We start from the raw sequence: 19,753 nt of genomic DNA on the forward strand, positions 1-19,753 counted from the left end.
TTTAAGGACGAGGAAGTATCGCCGGTTCGCCGCCCGTAGAAGCTGGAAATGGTTCGCCGTCGTTGTCATGCGGCGGACGTGCATGCAGAACAGACGCTCTGAATTGTGCGCAGTATGTGTTGTAGCATACTGCGGGGGTTGGTTTGACCTTTGCTTCAGTGCAGAACCTGGGACGCGCCACAGCTTTAAATACTTTTTGAGTCGAGAATTATTCGTACTGGCCGGGCCCCTTTTTTTAAGCTTCTTTTTTTCTTAACTGACACGGACCCCCGAAGCTACAGAGACCGAAGTGTGGGCAGCAATAACGTATCAATCAGAGTCTGGCTCGTTAAGCCGTTTTTAATCTAATGCTGTCGCAAGTAATCAGATTGCTCTGTTTAAAAAAAATCAAACATACATTTGTTTTGAGAGAAGTGTTTTGCCAATTATTTTATTTGAAAGGACTGCACTTCAGGAAGCCCATATGTCTCTCTACAGTGCCTTGTACTGTTTTAAAAAAAAAAATATGGGCGTCTCAGACTGTTCCAGCATTAGATTAGCATTTGAGGTTTTAAAATGTCTGTCAGCAGGCTAGCTCATTCAGGATAGCTATGCATTAGCTGTACGTACGCTTCTGGCACTTCTACAGTGTCAGGTGTTGCCTTCAATCCATTCACCTGCTGCATTGGCTCCATTAAGTTTGCAGCTGGGGCATAAAATACCAGCTTAAATTCCATTGGTTAACTCTTTTTCCTGTGGCAAGTCCCCCAAACGACCATAATTGTTTAAAAAAAAAAAAAAAAAGGTTTGGGGAAAAACTCACCCCCTCCTCAGGAAGAAGCTCACATCTAGGTGTCCCGTCTTCTTCCTGTTCTGTAGTTTTTTTTTTGTTTTGTTTTTTGCGAAACCTCCCAGCAACTAAAAAAAAATACTGAAGTCATGGGTGTGGCACAGCCACCTCACCTACACCAGTATGGAAAGGTTTCCCTTTCAGTTCCTACTTTCTCAGTAGATATATGATTGCCAACCTGTCCACATGATCCTCCACTGCATCTCCTCCCATCATCCTCTAGTCCCAGGTATAAAAAGTGCCATGCCTTCACCCCCTCACCCCTCTTATTTTTATTTTTTTTATTTTTCTTCGTATTGTAATTTGCACCTTGTGGAGACGGTCCAGCTAGATTCTTAATCTGTGTTGCACTTTGTAAACATTTATTTAGTATTTAAAAAAGGAGAAATGGTACATATTTGAGGCCACCATTCCTTGTCATTTCTTTTGATTGCTACTGTACCCTCACAATTATGGCAATAACACGAGGCCATCCAGGATGCATTCTTCAGCACAGGTATATTATATGGAATGAATCAAAGAAAAAATCCAATATTTTTATATCTGTAAAGAGCAAGTATTGTAGTACAGAGAAAAACAAATCTGGATCTCTGTTATGTCTATTATTAATGATGGAATACTTATCACAGATTATTAAAAAATGTGTAAATTTCATTTTCTGTAACATTGCTGACAGTTTATAGTCCTGTATATAATCCTTGCTTATGTCATTAAAAAACATCAAGGTATTGAACTCCTTGTACGCTTTCAAGTGATTAAGAAAAATAAAATGTAAAAAAATCTAATCAAATTCTTGTGCGCCACGTTTCTTTCTCTGTGACATTTGCTTACTGTGTGTGCATTTGTAAAATACACACACTTTAGACCATTGGATGAGAATTAGGTTGGCTCAGAGCTGCAGAAAATTTGTATTGGGATTTGTCTGTCACAAATGAGAATATACCTTAATACATAAATCTCAAAAGGAACATAACTGTAAAAAAAACACCTTTTAAAACTTAGAAGGGCTATTTGTCCACAGAAAACGTAGCCAATTACCGTGGTTTGTGTTCACAGGAGGTGCACATGGAGCTACTCTGGAGGTGAATGTACAAAAGCAATTAAAGAAAATGAAAGGTAGTGTCCTTCAGTTAGACTTCACTTATTAGCATATCTGAACTTTATGCAATGCATTTAATGAGTACATTTGAGTTTGAAAATCCCAAATTCCCACAATTTACCCGTCAGTGTGAGGTAGTTTTAAGGCAGCATCCACATTGTCACAGAGCCCGCAAAAGGAACAGTGCATACGCTGCTCTTTCCTCCGACTACTCGCCGTCATGCCGTGGTTGCCCATTGTGTGCTGAGATGAATGAAGCTGTCCTCAGTTCAAGTCAACTCAACAGTCTCAAGGTCAACGGTCAGATTTACCAGTGTGTGAAAGGGGCAGAAATGACCAGATCCTATATACTGTTCTTGTCATTTTCAAAAAGCGCTTTCAATGCAGTTGGTCGTGCTTGCCTACGCGGCAATTTCAAACATATCGCCTCAGCATATCGAACGCATTTCAGCGCACACACAAGGGAAAAGGCAGCTCTGGTTGTGTTAAACCTGCTCGGTTTTTTACCACCCAGTTCTAAGCTTGGTAGGACTGCGAACAGGACGCAAAGATTGCGTCTGATTAACATAAGCAATACAGGTCGTGCGGTCGGAATGATCTCAAATGAAACGGCTGCTAGAGAACTGATCTGCAGTGTCACTCAAAGTTCAGCATCCCAGAGGGGGGGGAGGTCAGAGGCTGAGAAGCGCTAGGGACTGGAGTGTAGTCTAATGGGGTAAGGAACTGGGGCCTCATTTATAGAATGGACTTACGATCAATTTTGATGATAAGTATGACTTTATAAATAAGTAGTTATTTATAAAGCCTTACTTTGACGTGGAAATGACCTTATCGCTACGCAAAATATAGACTTGACGTAAGTGACTGCTGGTTATGTAGGGGTATTGCAGTTTGGGACGCATATGCGTCCAAGCCTGTGGTGAACTTTACATTAGCTTTATGAACAATTTGATAGGAACTATCAATTAAAGGTGTGAGGAATTAACTGCCAGACGCAAGGTGTTTTGAATTAAAAACAGGATGCAATGTTCTATAAATAGTGTGTCAAATTAGAAAAAAGTAACCATGGCTGTACTTGCGTTATTGGAAGACATTGAAAACCGAGCTTTTAGAAGGGAGAGAGTTTTCAGAGACCGGAATGACTTTTTTGCGCATGATGATCTTCCAAAAAGTTTGCTTTTCTCTTTTGGTCCAGGGTTATTCCTGACTAAACCCTCATTTGTGCTATCATTACATAAGGGGAAATCGCTGATTGTTAGGCACGTTCAGGTGCAGTCAATTTTAAGTTAATTTGAGATTTATAGATCACAGGTGCGTAAGTTACAAATGGGCTTCTTAGAACCTGCGTAAGCAAGGTTTTTTATGCTCCGTATCTTTTATCAATCGAATGCAAGCAGACCGTCGGAAATGATCTTAAGACTAAGTTCAAGTATAAATCTAAGAACGTTTTTATAAATGAGGCCCCTGGTCTTGTAACCTAAAGGTCACAGGTTCGATTCCCAGGGAGGACACTGCCGTTGTACCCTTGAGCAAGGTACTTAACCTGCATTGCTTCAGTATATATCCAGCTGAATAAATTGATGCAATGTAAATGCAATGCTATGTAAAAGTTGTGTCCACTCTGGAGAAGAGTGTCTGCGAAATGCCTGTAATGTAATGTATTGGAGCCTAAGTGAGAAGATGATGGCAAAAAATCTGCATGCAGAGCAGATGCTCATGCTGTGCACATAGCCTAGGCATATTCTAATATTCTCAGTGGCTTAAATACACCACTTTTTTCCCCACCATATTTTTACTTTTCCTCTTTCCAGACTTGCTTCTGTGTGGGCAGCACGACACATTAGCCTTTTCTGCCTCTGCGGACAACATCAGTGGAGATTTTTATCAGTGCTGACAGTTTAAGGGCAGGCTATGTCCCGCAGTTGGTTTAGTCATCGATTAACACATGCTTCTGTGGCTTGCAGGGAGATCCGTTTCTGTGCAGTGGGAAAGGTCAGCCCTCTGAGGTGTTGGTTTCACATCAGGTCATGACACTACAATCTAACTACAATCCACTTGTCTACTTTTGACTGATTTCCCAAATACTTCCCCTCTCCCAGCAAAAAAATTAATGAAAAAAAAGTATTAAAATTATGACGCACACACACGTGCACTGAGAACTTCAGTAAAGTTAATCTTCAACTTTTTCACCCAAAGAGTTCACCCTTCAAACGGTTTATCCTTAAGTCAACCAAGAAACTTTTGCTAACATCAACAGTATTTGGCATTTTGTCAGATTCTGAGAAAAATTTTCTTCAAACATGGATAGCGCACTTGCTGTACAGCAGTTGCGGCCAACCGATTTTGACGAGTTTGAGGGGAGGGAGGGAGCTTTAGTTTCTTGCTGCCACCTTGTGGTCTTTTCAGGTATCACACTTAACTTCCTCAAAATGTTTAGGCGATAATTCCAGTCTCCATAAGCTCCTAACATTTTAATTTGTACAATTTATTTCCATTTTTGAACAAATGCACTGCTTTTTTTGTCATTATCCCATAATCGTCCAAAATGTACACATTTTCAGTTTGATAAAAACTAGGCTTCAAAAGAACTTCAACAGAAATATTTTCAAAATTGTAAAAACAGCACTGTGGTCCATGCCAGTAAATACTTCACAGCAAGTTTTATTTATACATCCAAAAACAGAGATCAATTTTGTCACGCTATATACAGATATTACATAGAGTGTTTATACAGATATTACATCATTTGTACACAAGAAAATATACATAAAAATGTAAACCTTTGTATACAAAAAATACCTTAAACAAATTAAACAAGGACCAATAACAAAAGGTGACTAGATTATTATTAGCTCGTCCTATTATCTTTAAAAACAGTAATACAGTACATTCAATGAGTATAGGAATTTGTCAGCCACTTCTCAGATTTCACACAGATACAAGTGCCTACAGAGCCCTGTTAAATGATTTAGTCCAGGGACGTTGTTGTGGGGGGAGGGGGGGGAGGGCGGATTCCGAGGTGCGGTGAATCTGTGCTCCCATGCTCATGTGAATGCAGCAGCGCTCCTGTGGACGTTACGCCTCGATACTTCTGGGAAAGACGGTAAAGAAAACCCAACGGGAGGTGGAAGGGGCGGCCGTGCCCGCTTCCGTGCGACTCGTGTGAATGTGAACGTATTGCTTTCGAGGCCTCAGACCGAGGGAGAGACTCTCCTCTCCCTGTCTGGCCTGGAGCGCATCTCACTGAACCGGGTATGGTACAAGGTTAATGTTTTGACCAGGGCATGGAGCAGTCAAGGGTAAGCCCTAAGAGGACAATAACGTGTAAGGGCGTATCCCCAAAAGGTATAGGTCAGCAGGCTGCGTTGTGATGAGAGCGGGATTCGATCTGGGGAGTGTCCCAGTGAAGACAGGCGTGTGTACGGGACGTCCTGGCAAAGCTAAGGGTCAGTTACAGGTGTTCAAACAGCGGGGATTAGTCAGCAGTTACCCCCAACAGTTTTGTACATTTCACGGTTGTGACTTAAGGGAGGACAAACGGCGGTGTTCCAATGCAGGTCAGTTTAAAGGTGCGACGCAAATGCAGGCTGGCTACATATGGGGTGTGTCCAATACAGGTCAGTACACATATGGGCCGTGTCCTAATGCAGGTCAGTATATGTAGGGGGGTGTGGCCTAACAGGCTGATTTACATGAGGGGAGTGGCCTAGCACAGGTTACTTAATGTGAGGGGTGTGTCCTAACGGCAATCGAGGTTACAGAGCAGGGCCCGAAGGCGGGGCCAAGCTGCCCTCCTATAATCCAGCACGGTGCACATAGAGGGTGTCTCCAAGCACCGACAGCGGACCGCTCTCTGCTTTAAGCACACGGGGGTCGGGGGAGTTAGCTGATCCTGGATCAGTGCTTGGGCGGGGGGGGTGGGGGTGGGGTCGAGATGTACGCAGCAGCAGTCCCCTGAGGGCAGCCCGAGGGCGCTAGGTTACCACAGCGTTTCACGCCGTCGTAGAGGTGTGGCCCCCGGCTGGCCCCGAGCCCCGCCCCACCCCACCGTCCCCTGCCACCGGCCCTCCAGCAACCGCCGTCGGATGCCATTTCATAGCCACCGAAAGGTACATCAAGCCATCGTACAGAATAAAAGCCATTTCAGCATCGCTGCCGAACAACATGGGAGACCACTTAACCCGTAAAGAGAACTAAAACTATCAGGAGAAAGACTTGATAGCCATTAAAACTGATGAAAGATATTCCACAAAAAACATTGGCTCCACTGAGTACATTTTTGCAGAGGACAAAAATGTTCAAGATTTTTTTTTTCCTTTTTTCATTTTTTTTTTTCCTTTTTATTTATTTTTTTTTTAAACTTCATTTTCAATCCAATACCACTCATTTTAACTCACTGATAAAAACCCAATGTTGAAGACTGCTACTCTATAATTATATACTTTTAACATTTGCAGTGATCTTTCAGCTTCTAAATCTACTACCGAAAACCCATGTTTTACCATGTTTTTTTTCAGGAAAAAAATGGATGATTAAAAATCAGAGAAGAGTTATGCTTTCTTCCTCGTGTTTTTAAGCACTGGCTAGCGAAGGGCACACAGAGCAAAGGTTAACCGTGGAAAACCACACTGCCCTGCGTGACTACCTCTCATAATGGTTTTCAGCTGGATTCCTATACCCAGGTGTGCAACTCGTCCGTGGCTGTGCTGCCCAGGGTTCAGCAGGCCAAGGCTGTCAAACATTAAGCGGCATTCTGCAGCCACGCTAATGGCTAATGGCGGATGTAGTCCATAGTACAGCGCTGTAGTACTTGAAACTGGCTCCGGACCTCGTTCCCATTAGCGCCACCGCGGGACGCCGCATAAGGGGTCGCGCGCAGACTTCGCCCCCGTTACGGAGGTCATGGAGACACCCGCTACATCGCAGACTAAGTGGTGCTCTTCCGGAACCTTCCCAGTGTCACATGTACGGAGACCAGGGAAGCGAATTCGGGAGGCTGCAATGCGAAGAGAAGATACTCTCTCCTCATTTGCCTCGTAACGCAGATCCTTTTCTGCTTTACGTTTTTGACACCAGATTCTGAAATATTCTGACATTTTAGGGTTCTAGAAGTTCAGGAGTTCTGTACTCCCTGACTGAGAGAGAGCCACGTTTCTCTGCATGTCCCTTAAAGGCCACCATATATGCAAGGACCATAGAGCACCACTGAGAAGACTGGACACTTTGAACCCCTCAATTTGGCTACACGCAGAAGGGGCTTAACCTCAATCGTTTTAGGCACTCCATTGAAATGTCACAGGCTGGGAGAGCTTCCCTGACCCCAAACAAGCTGTGTCCCCACGCTACAGTCTGAATTCATAACCAACAACCCTCGATTTCAAATGCTTAACGTTACACATCCAGTGCTTTTGTCCACCTTACATGGTCATATGGATTTTTTTTAAAAATACACGAAGTGGAAACCAATACTATATGTTAAAATACTATGAGCAGAGAATATGACAGTTTATTGCTTAGAGTAACCAGATTCACCTTCAGCGTCTAACAGCTAGCCCATGAAGACTCTACAGCGGCCGCCGGGTTCACACGATCATCGTTCCGAGTGTTTTCTGAGTCGATCGATAAAATATTAAATAATCACAATATAAAAAGTCATTTAAAAGTGGTTTGGCAAAGTCTCTGTTGATTAGGCTAACCCTTGGGAGGGAAGGGCCCTCCCCCTCATGATAGGCTTGCGGGCTGCGTGCGGCTGGTAGAGTCGTGATGGGCCGCGGACACGGCCAGGTCGTTACGGAGCGAGAGAAGCGAGACAGAGGCGACGGGCTTTGAGAAGGACACGACGGGGCGGGGCCCAACCAGGCGCGACGAGACGCCACTCCACTCGAGGGACGTCCGCCCTGGTTCAACCCGTCCGTCCATATCCGGTCCAGCTCCACCCCCACGACAAGCCCCTCCCCCAACACAAACTCCACCCCCACGACAAGCCCCTCCCCCAACGCAAACCTCACCCCACACGACGAGCCCCGCCCCAACGCAAACCTCACCCCCACGACAAGCCCTTCCCCCTACACGAGCTCCACCCCACGACGACCACCTCCCCAACAAATACTCCACCCCACTGCAGGTGGCCCCTATAGGTGAGCCACAGCCGCAGATGAATGGGTGGAGCTGAGCTGCCAGACTGGGCGGTGCCTTGAGAGACATCGGCATCCATGACCGCTCAAACCGCAGTGCAGAAGTGCCCGGGCTGGGGGGGAAGATGGCGGAAAGTGAGGGGCGGGAGAGGAGCCAAATCCCAGGATTTACCGCGAGAAGGATCTCGGAGGTCACTGCGTGGTGAAGGGGGGCATGGCGCTGTTGGCGCTGGCGGCCGTGGCGCTGGCGATGGAGAAGCCTGAGGGGGGCGCCGTGGAGCTGTGGCTGGGCTGCACGTCCTTGGGGATGCCGCTGTGCGCGGCCAGCTGGTGGCCGAAGGCGGCGCTGAACTGGGGCAGCTGCTGCTTGGGCTGGCCCGAGGCCAGGAGCTCCAGGGGGGCCGAGGACGCCGAGGAGGAGGAGACGGAGATGGAGGAGGAGGAGGGCGGGGAGGAGGTGGAGGTGGAGGCGGGGGGCAGGGCCAGCCCCGTCAGCGCCCCCTGGGGGAGCGCCGAGAGGGCGGCGGTGGGCCGCAGGGTGAGGGAGTGCGCGGCGCTGGAGGGGGGCGTGGACAGCGACGTGGACAGCAGGTGGCCCTCGGGGCCCACCAGGTTGCCGAACTGCGCCGGGTCCGTCAGGGGGAGCGGGAGGCTGTTCCAGGGGGAGCGGGGGGGCACCCCGCCCAGGGGGACCTCCAGCAGCAGGGGCGAGTCGGTCTGGAAGGAGGCGGCGGCGGCGTGGGGGGAGGAGATGTGGTCGCTGTAGGGCGAGGGCACGTGCTCGCTGCTGTAGTGGCTGCCGTGTGGAGAGGAGGCGGGCACCTCCGGCTTGGCCAGGAGGTGGGAGGGGTGCGTCCGCGGGAAGGGCGGCTCTGCCATGGCGCCCTGCGCGAGGAGGGTGGCCGCGGAGGAGGAGGGGGGGAGAGGCGGCGGGGCAGGGGCGGGCGTGTGGGGCGACGGGGCGGGGGGGAAGTGCTCCCCCGCGGGGTGCAGCAGGTTCTCGTCCAGCTCCAGGCTGGAGAAGTTCTCGGCGGGGATGCGGCCGTTCAGCAGGTCCCCCATGGCCCCGCCCTGGACCCCGGGCCCCGAGAACACGGCCATGGTGCGGTGGTCCACCGCGTCCGACTGCGTCAGCTCCCCCATGGAGCTCAGGCACACCAAGGAGTCCGTGTAGGAGCTCATGGCCTGCAGCGCCCGCACCAGCTCCTCCGCTTCCTCTGTGGTGGGCAGCAGCTCTCCGTTCTTACCTACACACACACGCACAAGCGCACACGCACACACAAACACACACACGCACACACACGCACGCGCACACACACGCACGCGCACACACACGCACAAGCGCACACGCACACACACAAACACACGCACAGAGACAATCATAATCACGATTACATTTAGCCACTTAGCAGACGCTCTTATCCAGAGTGACGTGTTTATTTTATATCTTCAGTTAAGCAGCTGGCTTTAGTCTTTGTTCCCCCTCAGATGCAAGACATAATACATGCACAATCACCCAATTTCCACTTCACCGAGGTATCTCACAAACAAATTCCTGTAATCCTAAATCCTTTAAAATACCAAAACACATCTGACATCTATAATCTCAGTCTTAACTACTACAACTACAACTAGTTATATGCCAGTTTTCATTATTCATTATTATTTGTAATGAATGTGGCTTTCAATTCTTTTTCCTGCATTAATAAATAATAAATGTAATTTAATTAATAACAAAGTAGCAGAGCGTTGAGTGAACATGCAACGGTGGTAGAGTCAATGAATAACCTCTAACTGCCATTAAAACAGTGAGTGAGTTGACAATAAGGAGTAGACTACATAATGCTCACACATGCTTAGAGAAAACAAAAGGCAAAGTATACATCCAACTTAATACAAAGCCAGCAACGGGAGTGCATCGTAGTATCTTAGTGACACAAACGCACACGTTGACAGTACTACTTGCAAGCCTGTCTCTCGCCGATTGATTTCTTGGCTACTAGCTTTTTTTCCAAGTACTGACTAGCTTTATTTCACCACCCTCCACTACATCACTCATCTGTGAAAATATAACTGTCACAGCATTGTGTTATCACATGTTTTGGACCGTTATTCAAATTCAGCGCCTTCGCTGGTGATCATTCAGAGCTACTGTACGTACAGTCCTGCAGCTAAACGAACGCTAACTTCCTCTCTGCTGCTCTTGAACTAAGTCAACACATAAAGTCCAAAGGTGGACAGTAGAACAGCAGCAGAATAGTGACATGCGGCAAGTCATCACCACTCAACACAGTCTCGCAATAACATAATTAAATAGAGAGTATTTGCCTCCCATCACTACTATATGGCTATTGCCATTGATCAGGCACATGAGGTTAAATCTGATCTGGACTGAACTGAAATGACAGTATCATTCTTTCAGTTATGATTTAAGTAATGTTCAATTCAAAAAAGATATGCAAACAGGCATTAGAGCCAAGGATTATTGATTTCTTCAGTTTCCCAGAAAGACAGAGCTACAGTAACAAACTGTCCCATTGTGTCAGCCTCTGCCTTGATTTCTTAAACATGACTAATAAAACAAACAGAAATGCTCAAACAGAAAGTAAACAGTATTTTTTTTATCCAGTACATTGTGAGTTTTTTTTTTCCAACAGGGAAAATTCCCTTTGATGTTGTGAATTACACAAAGTGAACCGAACAGGAAAAATGTCAAGTCAAGTGGCTCAATCAAGTCTTTACAACAGAAAGGAAAATGTCCACCTTTTCCTTTCAACACGCAAAGAATGAAGCACAACATGGAGGAAGCTAACTGGGCCCAGCTAAGGCTTACGGAGCAAACAGGCCTTTCACACTGCTGGACTGCGTCTAAGATCCACAGCGCACGCAGCACGTGGTGCCAGATTATAAGCAGAAGCAGTCCGGGGGGAAATTCCTGAAACCCTTTAAGGACGGCTTCCACGTCTCAAAACCAAGACGTCCTCACAGCAAACAGACATCATATTCCCAAAATTGTTCACTTTGCTACTACTTCTGCAGCTGAATTGATTGCTCAATGAAAGCAGTTAATTAAATAATGATTAGATTTATGAAACGTTTCATCGTGCTCTATTTGTGCTGATTTCCACAAACAATTTCCAGGTGTGGTGATCGCTACCAAACGAACAGACTCCCGCCTCTGTATTCTGACTGACTGCCGATAGGTTTAATATGTCACCTTTTGCCATTCCAGCTTTCCTGGGATAAAGGCTCTACTGAAACACTGTTGCTGTTGATAAATACAATATAGGTCACTACTTTTTGTGTGCAGCCTGGATCTCATTGCGCGTTACACACGTTGGAAAGCAAGAAATTCAAATTCACATTTCGCCATTATGAGATGTAAGCGTGGAGTTCCACACTTTAGTGGAAGTGCACGCTAGCAGCTCCCTGGCAGTGGCCCGTGGAACACATCTGCATGAAGTGAGCGACAAAGTACCTTCAAACAGATCGAAGTCCTGCAGGTCGTCTGGAAGCCTGGGCAGCACGTCCGAGAAATCCTCCTGGTTGAGCTCCAGGTCGTTCGGAATGTCTGTGATGTCATTGGTGATGTCGTCGGGAAGCTCGTCTGTACTCAGGTCTGGGGTCGAAGGACTCCTGTGACCGAGGGAAGAGAGCATTGAGAGGGGGAAGGTCGGTACCCAACGAGGGCGATGAAAGTGTTGGCGGTACAGGAAGCGGGCGGGGGGGGGAGCTCTGACCTGATGCTGGCGCTCTGGGAGGGCAGCGCCAGGCTGGAGGGCATGCCCAGGTTGCCCTGCGGCAGGGCGGGCGGGATGGGCTTCTGCGGCCGCCGCGGGCCTCTCCTCCGCTTCTTCTTGTGTTTCTTGGTGAGCGCCGGCGGTTTGGTCTTCTTGCGCGGCTTGCGCTGCTGCTGCTGCTGCTGCTGATGCTGCTGCTGCTGCTGGTGGTGCTGCTGCTGCTGGTGGTGCTGCTGCACCCTGCGGTTGCTGTCCCCGCGAAGGAAATTATCCTGCAACGCACAACGAGTTACTGAGACCAGCACGAAGCGCACGGCTATCATACAACACACACACTGCACTAAAAGCATACCATCACACAGGGGCCCGGCCTTGCAGTGCAAACGCCACAGAAACAAACACTACATTTCTGTGACCGCTCATCCCATCTACACCAGGAGACTGAACGTCTCTGTAACAGCGTCTCTGTAAAAAGCGCCACACAAACGAAATCTAACTCAACGAAGAAGGAACTCACCATTTTTTTGGCATGCTCGTCACAGAGGGGCGTCTGGTGCGTGATGTCGAACACGGGGATGGCGCACTGCTGCCCGTCGGCGAACTTGGCGGTGCAGCTGGTGAAGAGCTGCTGGGAGCGGTTCAGCAGGATGTCTGCGCAGGAGCGTGAAGGAAACACACGGCGGCGTGCAGCCGCAGCCAGACTGCAGGGCGCTCATCAGCAAAGACGCCCTACGCAGGCATGCGCGCGCATTACACATGCGCCCTGCGATTCCTGCGCAAACACGCTTTACCTGCAATGGTCCTGTACTCAAACCTTAAGAGGGTCCCTCCTAAACACTCGTGTGTACCAAATGTCTTTATTTACATTACTTATGGGGACCCTACTATTTGACCAAATCCCTCCATGAAATTACACCTAGTAATGGTAGCACTAGATGCTCCTTCCAACTGAGTAAAGACTAGGAAGCAGAAATCTGCCGTTTCTATACGTCAAATGACTGTATTTCACAAACATTAAAAAATGCCTATACAGGAAAGCACCTGTCTTTTTTTATTTGGAAGACAATGCTTTACTCAGGGAGCAAGCGGAGAGGAAAACGGATAGAAAAGGGATGACGACTCATAGGGTGCCGTGGGATCTAATTCCTGTCCGCGCAGAAGGGATCAGCGCGTGGAAGTCTGATGCGCCATATGTCTTGCCCTGCCACTATTCTTTATTTACTAATCAATCAACAAAACTACTTCTCTCCAATACACAAAAACAGATCAGAAGTCACCCAGCTGCCTCACAACTGCCTGCCTTCAAAACCATCAGTCCATCATGGACATTTTAGCATCTGACTCTCAAACACAGCTAATCCGGCTCTCAAACTCCCCTTTAACGCATCACGCGTAGTGCATTCTTCGCATAGTCACAGATTATCAACACTTGAAACCTGAAGTGGGCAGACGGAAGGCCTTCGTGGTCTCGGCGGCGGCGGCGGCGCGCTGGAGCCGCAGGAAGGATACGCTGGAAGCAGTGTCGGGTGAAAGGCAGCGCTCGACTCCCGCAGGCCTGGCCTTTAGTGTGTCCCGTGCAGAGCCCAGACTCCGCGTCCCGCTGCACTGCTGACTGTGCGCTGAGGGGAGGAGACGCGACGCAGCGCTCAGCAAGCACAGTCACATGAGCTCTGTGCTGCCGCACATGAAAACCGCTGCACAGAACTGCAGCACTGTGATTACTGGAACAAGTGGGCCTCCCGGTACGCGTTTTTGTAACTTAGGTCACAGGTTCCATCCCCAGGAGGGGCGCTGTTGTTATGCCCTTGTGAAAGGGACTGAATTGCTTCAGTAAATGTCCAGTTGAGAAAATGGATTGCATCGACAAAAATGCGAGGCATGCAAATCGCTCTGCTGAATGTGATCCGTGTGTGTCCACGTGAGTGTGTGTGTGTGCCAGCGTGTCTGTGTGTGTGTGTGATTGTGCGTGTCTGCGTGTTTTCGTCTGTGTGTATGTTTGTGTGTGTTTTAGTCTGTCTGTGTTTTTGTCTGCGTGTACGTTTGTGTGTGTTTTTGTTTGTGTGTGTTTTAGTCCGTCTGTGTATGTGTGTTTTTGCCTGTGTGTGTGTGTATTTGAGTCTGATTGTGCATGCAGAGGGTTGGGGTACCTGGAAGGCGTCTGGGAAGCCCTGTGCAGTTCCTGGATCAGCTGGCCGGTGCAGTCGGGGTCCTTGCTGGCCGCGCGCAGCAGGGCTTTGCGGAAGGCATAGCGGTATCTCTTCTGGCGCATGGCCGCCCGCTCCTGCCTGCACAGGTGCTTGTACTTCTGCTGCAGGTACGAGCACAGGCGGGCCAGCCTGGTGCTGCGCGAGCCGTCGGCCTCTTCGTCCGAGCTGCGCGCGGTCAGAGAAGCAAGCGCTCAAAATCACTTCTGCCCCACTTCCTACCAACTTTAAAGTTCAATTACAGCTTCAAGAAATTTAACTCTTCCCCTGTTGAAAATTGCCAAACGCTGGATGCACGTACACCAAAAAAAACTATAATTAAAAATGGTAAATAATAGAGCATTCAAAGTTAACATTAAATATTCTTAAATTTAAAGAATTTAAATCCCGCAAATGAATCCAAGCGGTCGCACTTACTTGTCCTGTAAGCATCTTTCCTGAAGCCTACAGGAATACTGATAGGGAGGAACTCTTTCCATTTCGTCCTCATCCTCCGCACTGTCTTCAGACCAGTCCAGCCCTGCAGTCCACACGCAATCATCAAAAACCGAGCCTACACTCACTATGTACCAGAAAAGCAGACTAGTCTATAACAACATTGCAGCCCCTGTCCATAATGAAGGACACATTTCCATGGATTTTAGCGCATTCAAAAGGCTTTTGCGAATGCGAACCACGATATTGACCAATGAAATCTGTTAAACCAAAACTAAACCTATTTTTCTATCTGCATATACATAACAGATATTACATTTGTAAAAATTCCCAGACCTATGGTAATTTCAATATAAATGTTTTATGGAAAGTAATACACAAAACACAGCTACACAAATTTTGTACACGACATTCAGTGTGCACAGCATTTGACACCACAAGCTCTAGTAGACAGCTTAGTGCATTCTTGCCTCCTCAGACATTTTTGAAGGCAGTTTAATTCCCAGACAGCCACAAAGAAACGCACTGTTCAGAGAATTTCTGCGGGAGCGTGCACGAGACAGTCAAATGAACACACACGGGCGTGTCACGCTTCTCTCTCTCTGCTAAAGACCCTCTCGAGGAGCTGTAAGTGCAGTGAGTGTGAGTGAGCGAGCGTGCTACTGAGCGCAAACGCGGCTCAGCTGAGGTACCTAGGTGAGGGAAGAGGTCTCCGTGTTGCTGCTGTCGCTGAGAGCAGAGCTGCACCAGGCGCTGCAGCCGCGCCAAGCAGGCGGGCGGGGGCGCGAACGCGGCGGCGCGCATGATCACCGCGCGCTGCGGGCCCTCCCAGGCCCCGCCCGGGCTGGGCGGGACCGGGGGCGGGGCCTTCCTGCCGAGAGAGGGACCGGCGGCGGACTGTGCCGGGCCGTGGGCAGCGCCGGGCGGCAGCCCGGGAGGGGGCGGGACGCCGGTCTGAGGTGGTGCTGGCTTGCATATTAAACCCTGCTGCAGTGAGGGGGGGCAGGCGGGGGGCAGGTAGGGGCGCTGGGCCTGCGGGAGGATCGCCGCCGCCGGCTGCTGCTGCTGCTGCTGGGGGGCGAGGTGGGGGCGGGCCCGCGTGGGCGAGGGGGGCGGCGGCCGCAGGCTGGGGGCGGGCGGGGGGCTGAGGTGCTCCGGCGGCGGCGGCGGCGGCGCTTTGGGGAGGAGGTCGGCCTCGCGCAGCCGCAGCGCCTGGTTCAGCGCCAGCCGGCTCTGCAGCTTCTTCCTGACGGCCGAACCCTTCCGGGCGGCGCCCTCCTCCCCGTCCGCCTCGTCCTCCTGGAAGGCGAAGGGGTCCAGCAGCTCCACCTCCGACAGCCTCAGCAGGCCCGCCCGCGGGGGCGAGGCCGGCCGCTCGTCTAGCCCGTTGGGCGTCTTCAGGGCCAGCGAGGGCACCGTGATGTTGAGGGCCACGGACTCCAGGTGGGGCCGCGAGCGCATCTCCTCCAGCGCGTCGTGCTTCTTCTTGCGCTCCTTCTTGGGGATGAACCCCAGCACCTGCAGGTGGCTGTTACAGTATCTGAGGGGGAAAACAGACAGGAAGCTTTTACTCGCTTACACACGCGTTTCAGACGCCCGCTAACGACTCCTACTGAGCTCCGATGGCCTGAAACTGATGTGAGTGTGGTATGAGGAGAGGCACCTGGAGATGTGCGAGTGTTAAAGCAGCTAGGGAAGACAGGTGGGTTTATGGGTTATATGGAGTCAGGAGACAGGACAGGCGATTCCCTCATCGTTACACACACACACACACACACACGCACGCACGCACAGAAACCTGCAAGCATATGGCTCGCGAGACGACGGCTGTATGGACGGTGCCTTACTTATCGCCCTCGCCCCTGCACACTGTTTTTTCAGTTACTGATCAATCAACAATACCACTTCTTCACTGACGCTTTCATCCAATAGGCAACAACAGACCAGTGGTGTTCACCTGCGGTCTTCTGACTTGGGGATGGGATTGGTGCAACGTTGGCTGTTGTACTTGGCCACATATTCACATTGCTTGAAGGGGGCGGTCTTGTCCTCCAGGACGTGGCGGATACAGAAGGCATAGCCGTTGAGTCGTCGCTGCTTGCACAGCTTCGGGCTGTATGAGCACAACGGCTTGTTGTCCACCTCAGAGAAGTGTATGTGTTTGCCTTCATACATCACGTGACTCTTGTCCTTGAGAACATCAGCTGGCATGAGAAAGCAGGGAGAGGTCAATGTCACACCCCCAAGTGTACGACCCCCGAACATCACAAAATTAAAGGAAAAGGTGTACACATGATAGCAGGTGGCCAGACATGGGTTTTGGATGAGATGTAAATGTAGGAAGAGCCATCCATATCTAAACGAATGACAAAGCAGCATTATCACTTCAGGTTACAATTTAACATGATACTGATGCTTCATAATTATGCAGTTAACCAAAGTGTTCAAAAATTAGAATACGTAAATAAATACGTCAGCAGCAGATAGTCGGTTCAATAACAAAGAACAAGTTTCGTGACAGAAATAGGTATGGTTACACAGTAGCTGTATATTATCATGCGAGTTCCGAAATCATAAAGGTATGGTGTACCGGTAAGGCTAATATGTTCTTTTTCGTAAAGATGTTAAACAAAATAGTGCTTTCGTTTATCTTAATTAGTGCGTCGAATGTTTCTGAAATATTTACAAAAACTAAATCGGTGGCAACTATTTTTGCAGCACTTATCCTGATTAAATAGCGTTCAATTGCTGAAAAACACTTGGGCCGGTAGCCAGCAAGTGATTAAATGAGCTAACATTTGGATAGATATCTAGGTAGCGTTAAAACGAGTATATTAGCTGCCGTATTTAGTACAGGTGTAACGTTAACACTGCCAGGAAATTGTCAGCTAGCTACATTTAGACTTGACGTTATAGGTTAACTTAAGTGCTGGGGAACAAGCAAACTAACTCCGCCAGAAGAAAAAAATTGGGACACCAATATTTCTGAATACGTTTTAATTACTTGCTTGACGTTACAAAGCTAGTAACACTATGCAGCGAATAGGCTGAATTCACAGCCTGTAATAACGCAGCTAGCTAGCGACTAACTTGCACAGATTTACAAAAGGGTCAGTATACGATACTAAAGATCAAGATACAAAGTCTCGCGAACATTAGAAGACAGCTAGATGGTGAATACAAATAATCAAACAGATGCAAGGTTAGCGCAAGCTAGCTCGCTTGAAGGAAACATTGTTTTGGACAAGCAGCAAGCACTCCAAAAATAACTATTTACGTTGAGGTAGATAACTTTGAGACAAAATGTTTTATAACAAGCGAGCCAATTTCTTACATGGAAAACACTAGACACTGCTAGCTATTTAGCAAGTTAAAGCAAACTAGCTGCAAACCAGCTATATGCATGTCATTCTGATGTAATGGTGTTAGTAGCCAAATAGCTAGCTAGTTCAAATAAGTTTATTTCGACCTCTCTAGATCTAATTAGCTTTATAAATACCGAGGAAAAGCTATGCTTGCTAACGAACTAAATGCATACAAGACAGCGATCGCCCAGGAAACGGAAATAAAATGCATGCAAATTATTTAAAAAAATAACTACGAAATGACGTGATTACACGATTGCGTATGAGAAAATATTGCTATTAAAATATTATTCTGTTTTAAGACTGCACAGATCTACCTATATATGTATAATATCGTTTCAAACAAAGGGAGGCGCAGAAAGGCCCGCTTAACAAGGCCTTCAAAACAAAATAAGGAATTTTTGGTCACTCCCGGGAATATTCTAATAACATTAGTGAACGTACGATTAAATTGCACAGTATAACAAAGAAATATGTGAAAGAAAAGCATCAACAATATGGCTAAAACAAATACTTAACGTTCCGAGCGGCCTGTCACACCTTGTAATCCCCCGGCCTCGGGTAGCAGCGGCGACGGCCTCGTCTTCCACAGTACCTCGGGTTCTTCTTCCACTCGAGCCCCAGGCTTTACAACAGATCCGCTTACCTTCAATTGGTATGTGCTATGCACGGTGTACACTCCGGATAGAGTCCGTAAAGGCTTATTATAATCAACCGGACTAATTATGCACTGATATTCGTTATTTTTAACATAGAATTCCGTTTCACTACCGGGATATCATTTAGTTTGATTCCTTGATGCATCTAAATGTAGTTTATCTCCAACAGAATTTAGCAGGAAAGAGCTGCTGGGGTTTTTAGTTCAGTCATCAGCAGACTCTCCTTACAGCACCACTACCGGCACTGCGGGGACATGACAACAACGGGCTGTTCAACAACAACCTCACCTACCATGTTGGAAATTTAAGTTAATATCATACCGGAGAGGAGATGCCATTTAAAAGGAAAGGAAGTTTGTTTAGTGCGCAGCCGAAAGCTTAACGCATAAAGGTGATCTAAACTCCGCGTAGCTGCTGTTTCGACCAGAAAGCGGAGGTAACTTTTACATTTCATGCCTTCACTGACTGGTCGTCCATTCTCTCCCCACTCACCCATCTTCTTGTCCTTGTGGAATTTGCAACAGTAAGAAGTTTGGAAATTTGTTTAAAATGTATTAAGTATTTACAGGCGAATGTTTGAATACACAATCAGTATCGTGTCTGTTATCTGTTACTTAAATCATAATAGCAAATAAATGGGCTTGAGCGTTTTTTTAACCTTTGGCTTAATTTCTATTAAAATAATAATTCCTGGTGCAGTGATGTCATCTACGTTACTGTACAGCTCAACTAGTTGATGAAATGATAAACGCTGCATTTCTGTGATTGCTATTAGAAAATTGTCTGCTTTTCCTCGCCACTCACAACCGTGAGCTTTCTAGTATATTCAATTATTTTGACTTCCTCTCGTGTCTTCCCTTCTCCAAATTTAACCTACCACCTGTTTTCTACCCCTCCAAATTTTCACCATAGCACTTCTCCCACAAGTAAGAAACGTCCCCATTCAATGACTGATCCCGCCATCAATTTACCAGTGGTTCCACGCTTATTAACAATACCTTGCTAGATCGCACTAACACCCACATTAGATGCAATTCATGTGATGCGAACCGCTTAAACCGAAATTTTAAAATATTCAGCAATTAACTGACTACATTATGGTGAGCATTTAGGACATTCTGTGCGTTCATATCTGAACATTTTATGACAAAATTCTATTATTTTCAAACAGTTCACACAAAGAGACGGTTCAATACATAACATAGATTGTACAAGCATGAATCATCCACTTTGCTGTTATACATAAATACATTTTACACAACATACACTAACCTATGAGAAAACATTT

General features: G+C 47.7%; 2 protein-coding genes across 2 annotated transcripts in view; one reads left to right on the forward strand and one right to left on the reverse strand.

Moving 5' to 3' along the window:
• The window catches only part of LOC135251026 (serine/threonine-protein kinase 24-like), a 37,358-nt gene extending 35,739 nt beyond the window's left edge, over nucleotides 1-1,619 (forward strand). Inside the window, exon 12 of the mRNA XM_064327978.1 lies at nucleotides 1-1,619. This exon is cut by the window's left edge and continues 2,214 nt beyond it. The gene's annotated coding sequence lies outside the window, so the exon portion shown is untranslated.
• A 2,954-nt stretch (nucleotides 1,620-4,573) lies between these two features.
• Nucleotides 4,574-19,728, reverse strand: LOC135251027 (INO80 complex subunit D-like). The gene is made up of 10 exons (XM_064327979.1): nucleotides 18,347-19,728; nucleotides 16,399-16,645; nucleotides 15,134-15,981; nucleotides 14,424-14,526; nucleotides 13,950-14,174; nucleotides 13,312-13,421; nucleotides 12,320-12,453; nucleotides 11,803-12,074; nucleotides 11,541-11,698; nucleotides 4,574-9,309 (listed from the first exon to the last, which is right to left on the reverse strand). Exons 2-10 carry the CDS (start codon nucleotides 16,614-16,616, stop codon nucleotides 8,255-8,257), a joined length of 3,123 nt encoding a protein of 1,040 aa, XP_064184049.1. The 5' UTR covers nucleotides 16,617-16,645; nucleotides 18,347-19,728; the 3' UTR covers nucleotides 4,574-8,254.
• Between the last annotated feature and the right edge of the window lie 25 nt (nucleotides 19,729-19,753).

Source organism: Anguilla rostrata, chromosome 3 (genome assembly GCF_018555375.3).
Source record: "Anguilla rostrata isolate EN2019 chromosome 3, ASM1855537v3, whole genome shotgun sequence".
Lineage (NCBI taxonomy): Eukaryota > Metazoa > Chordata > Actinopteri > Anguilliformes > Anguillidae > Anguilla > Anguilla rostrata.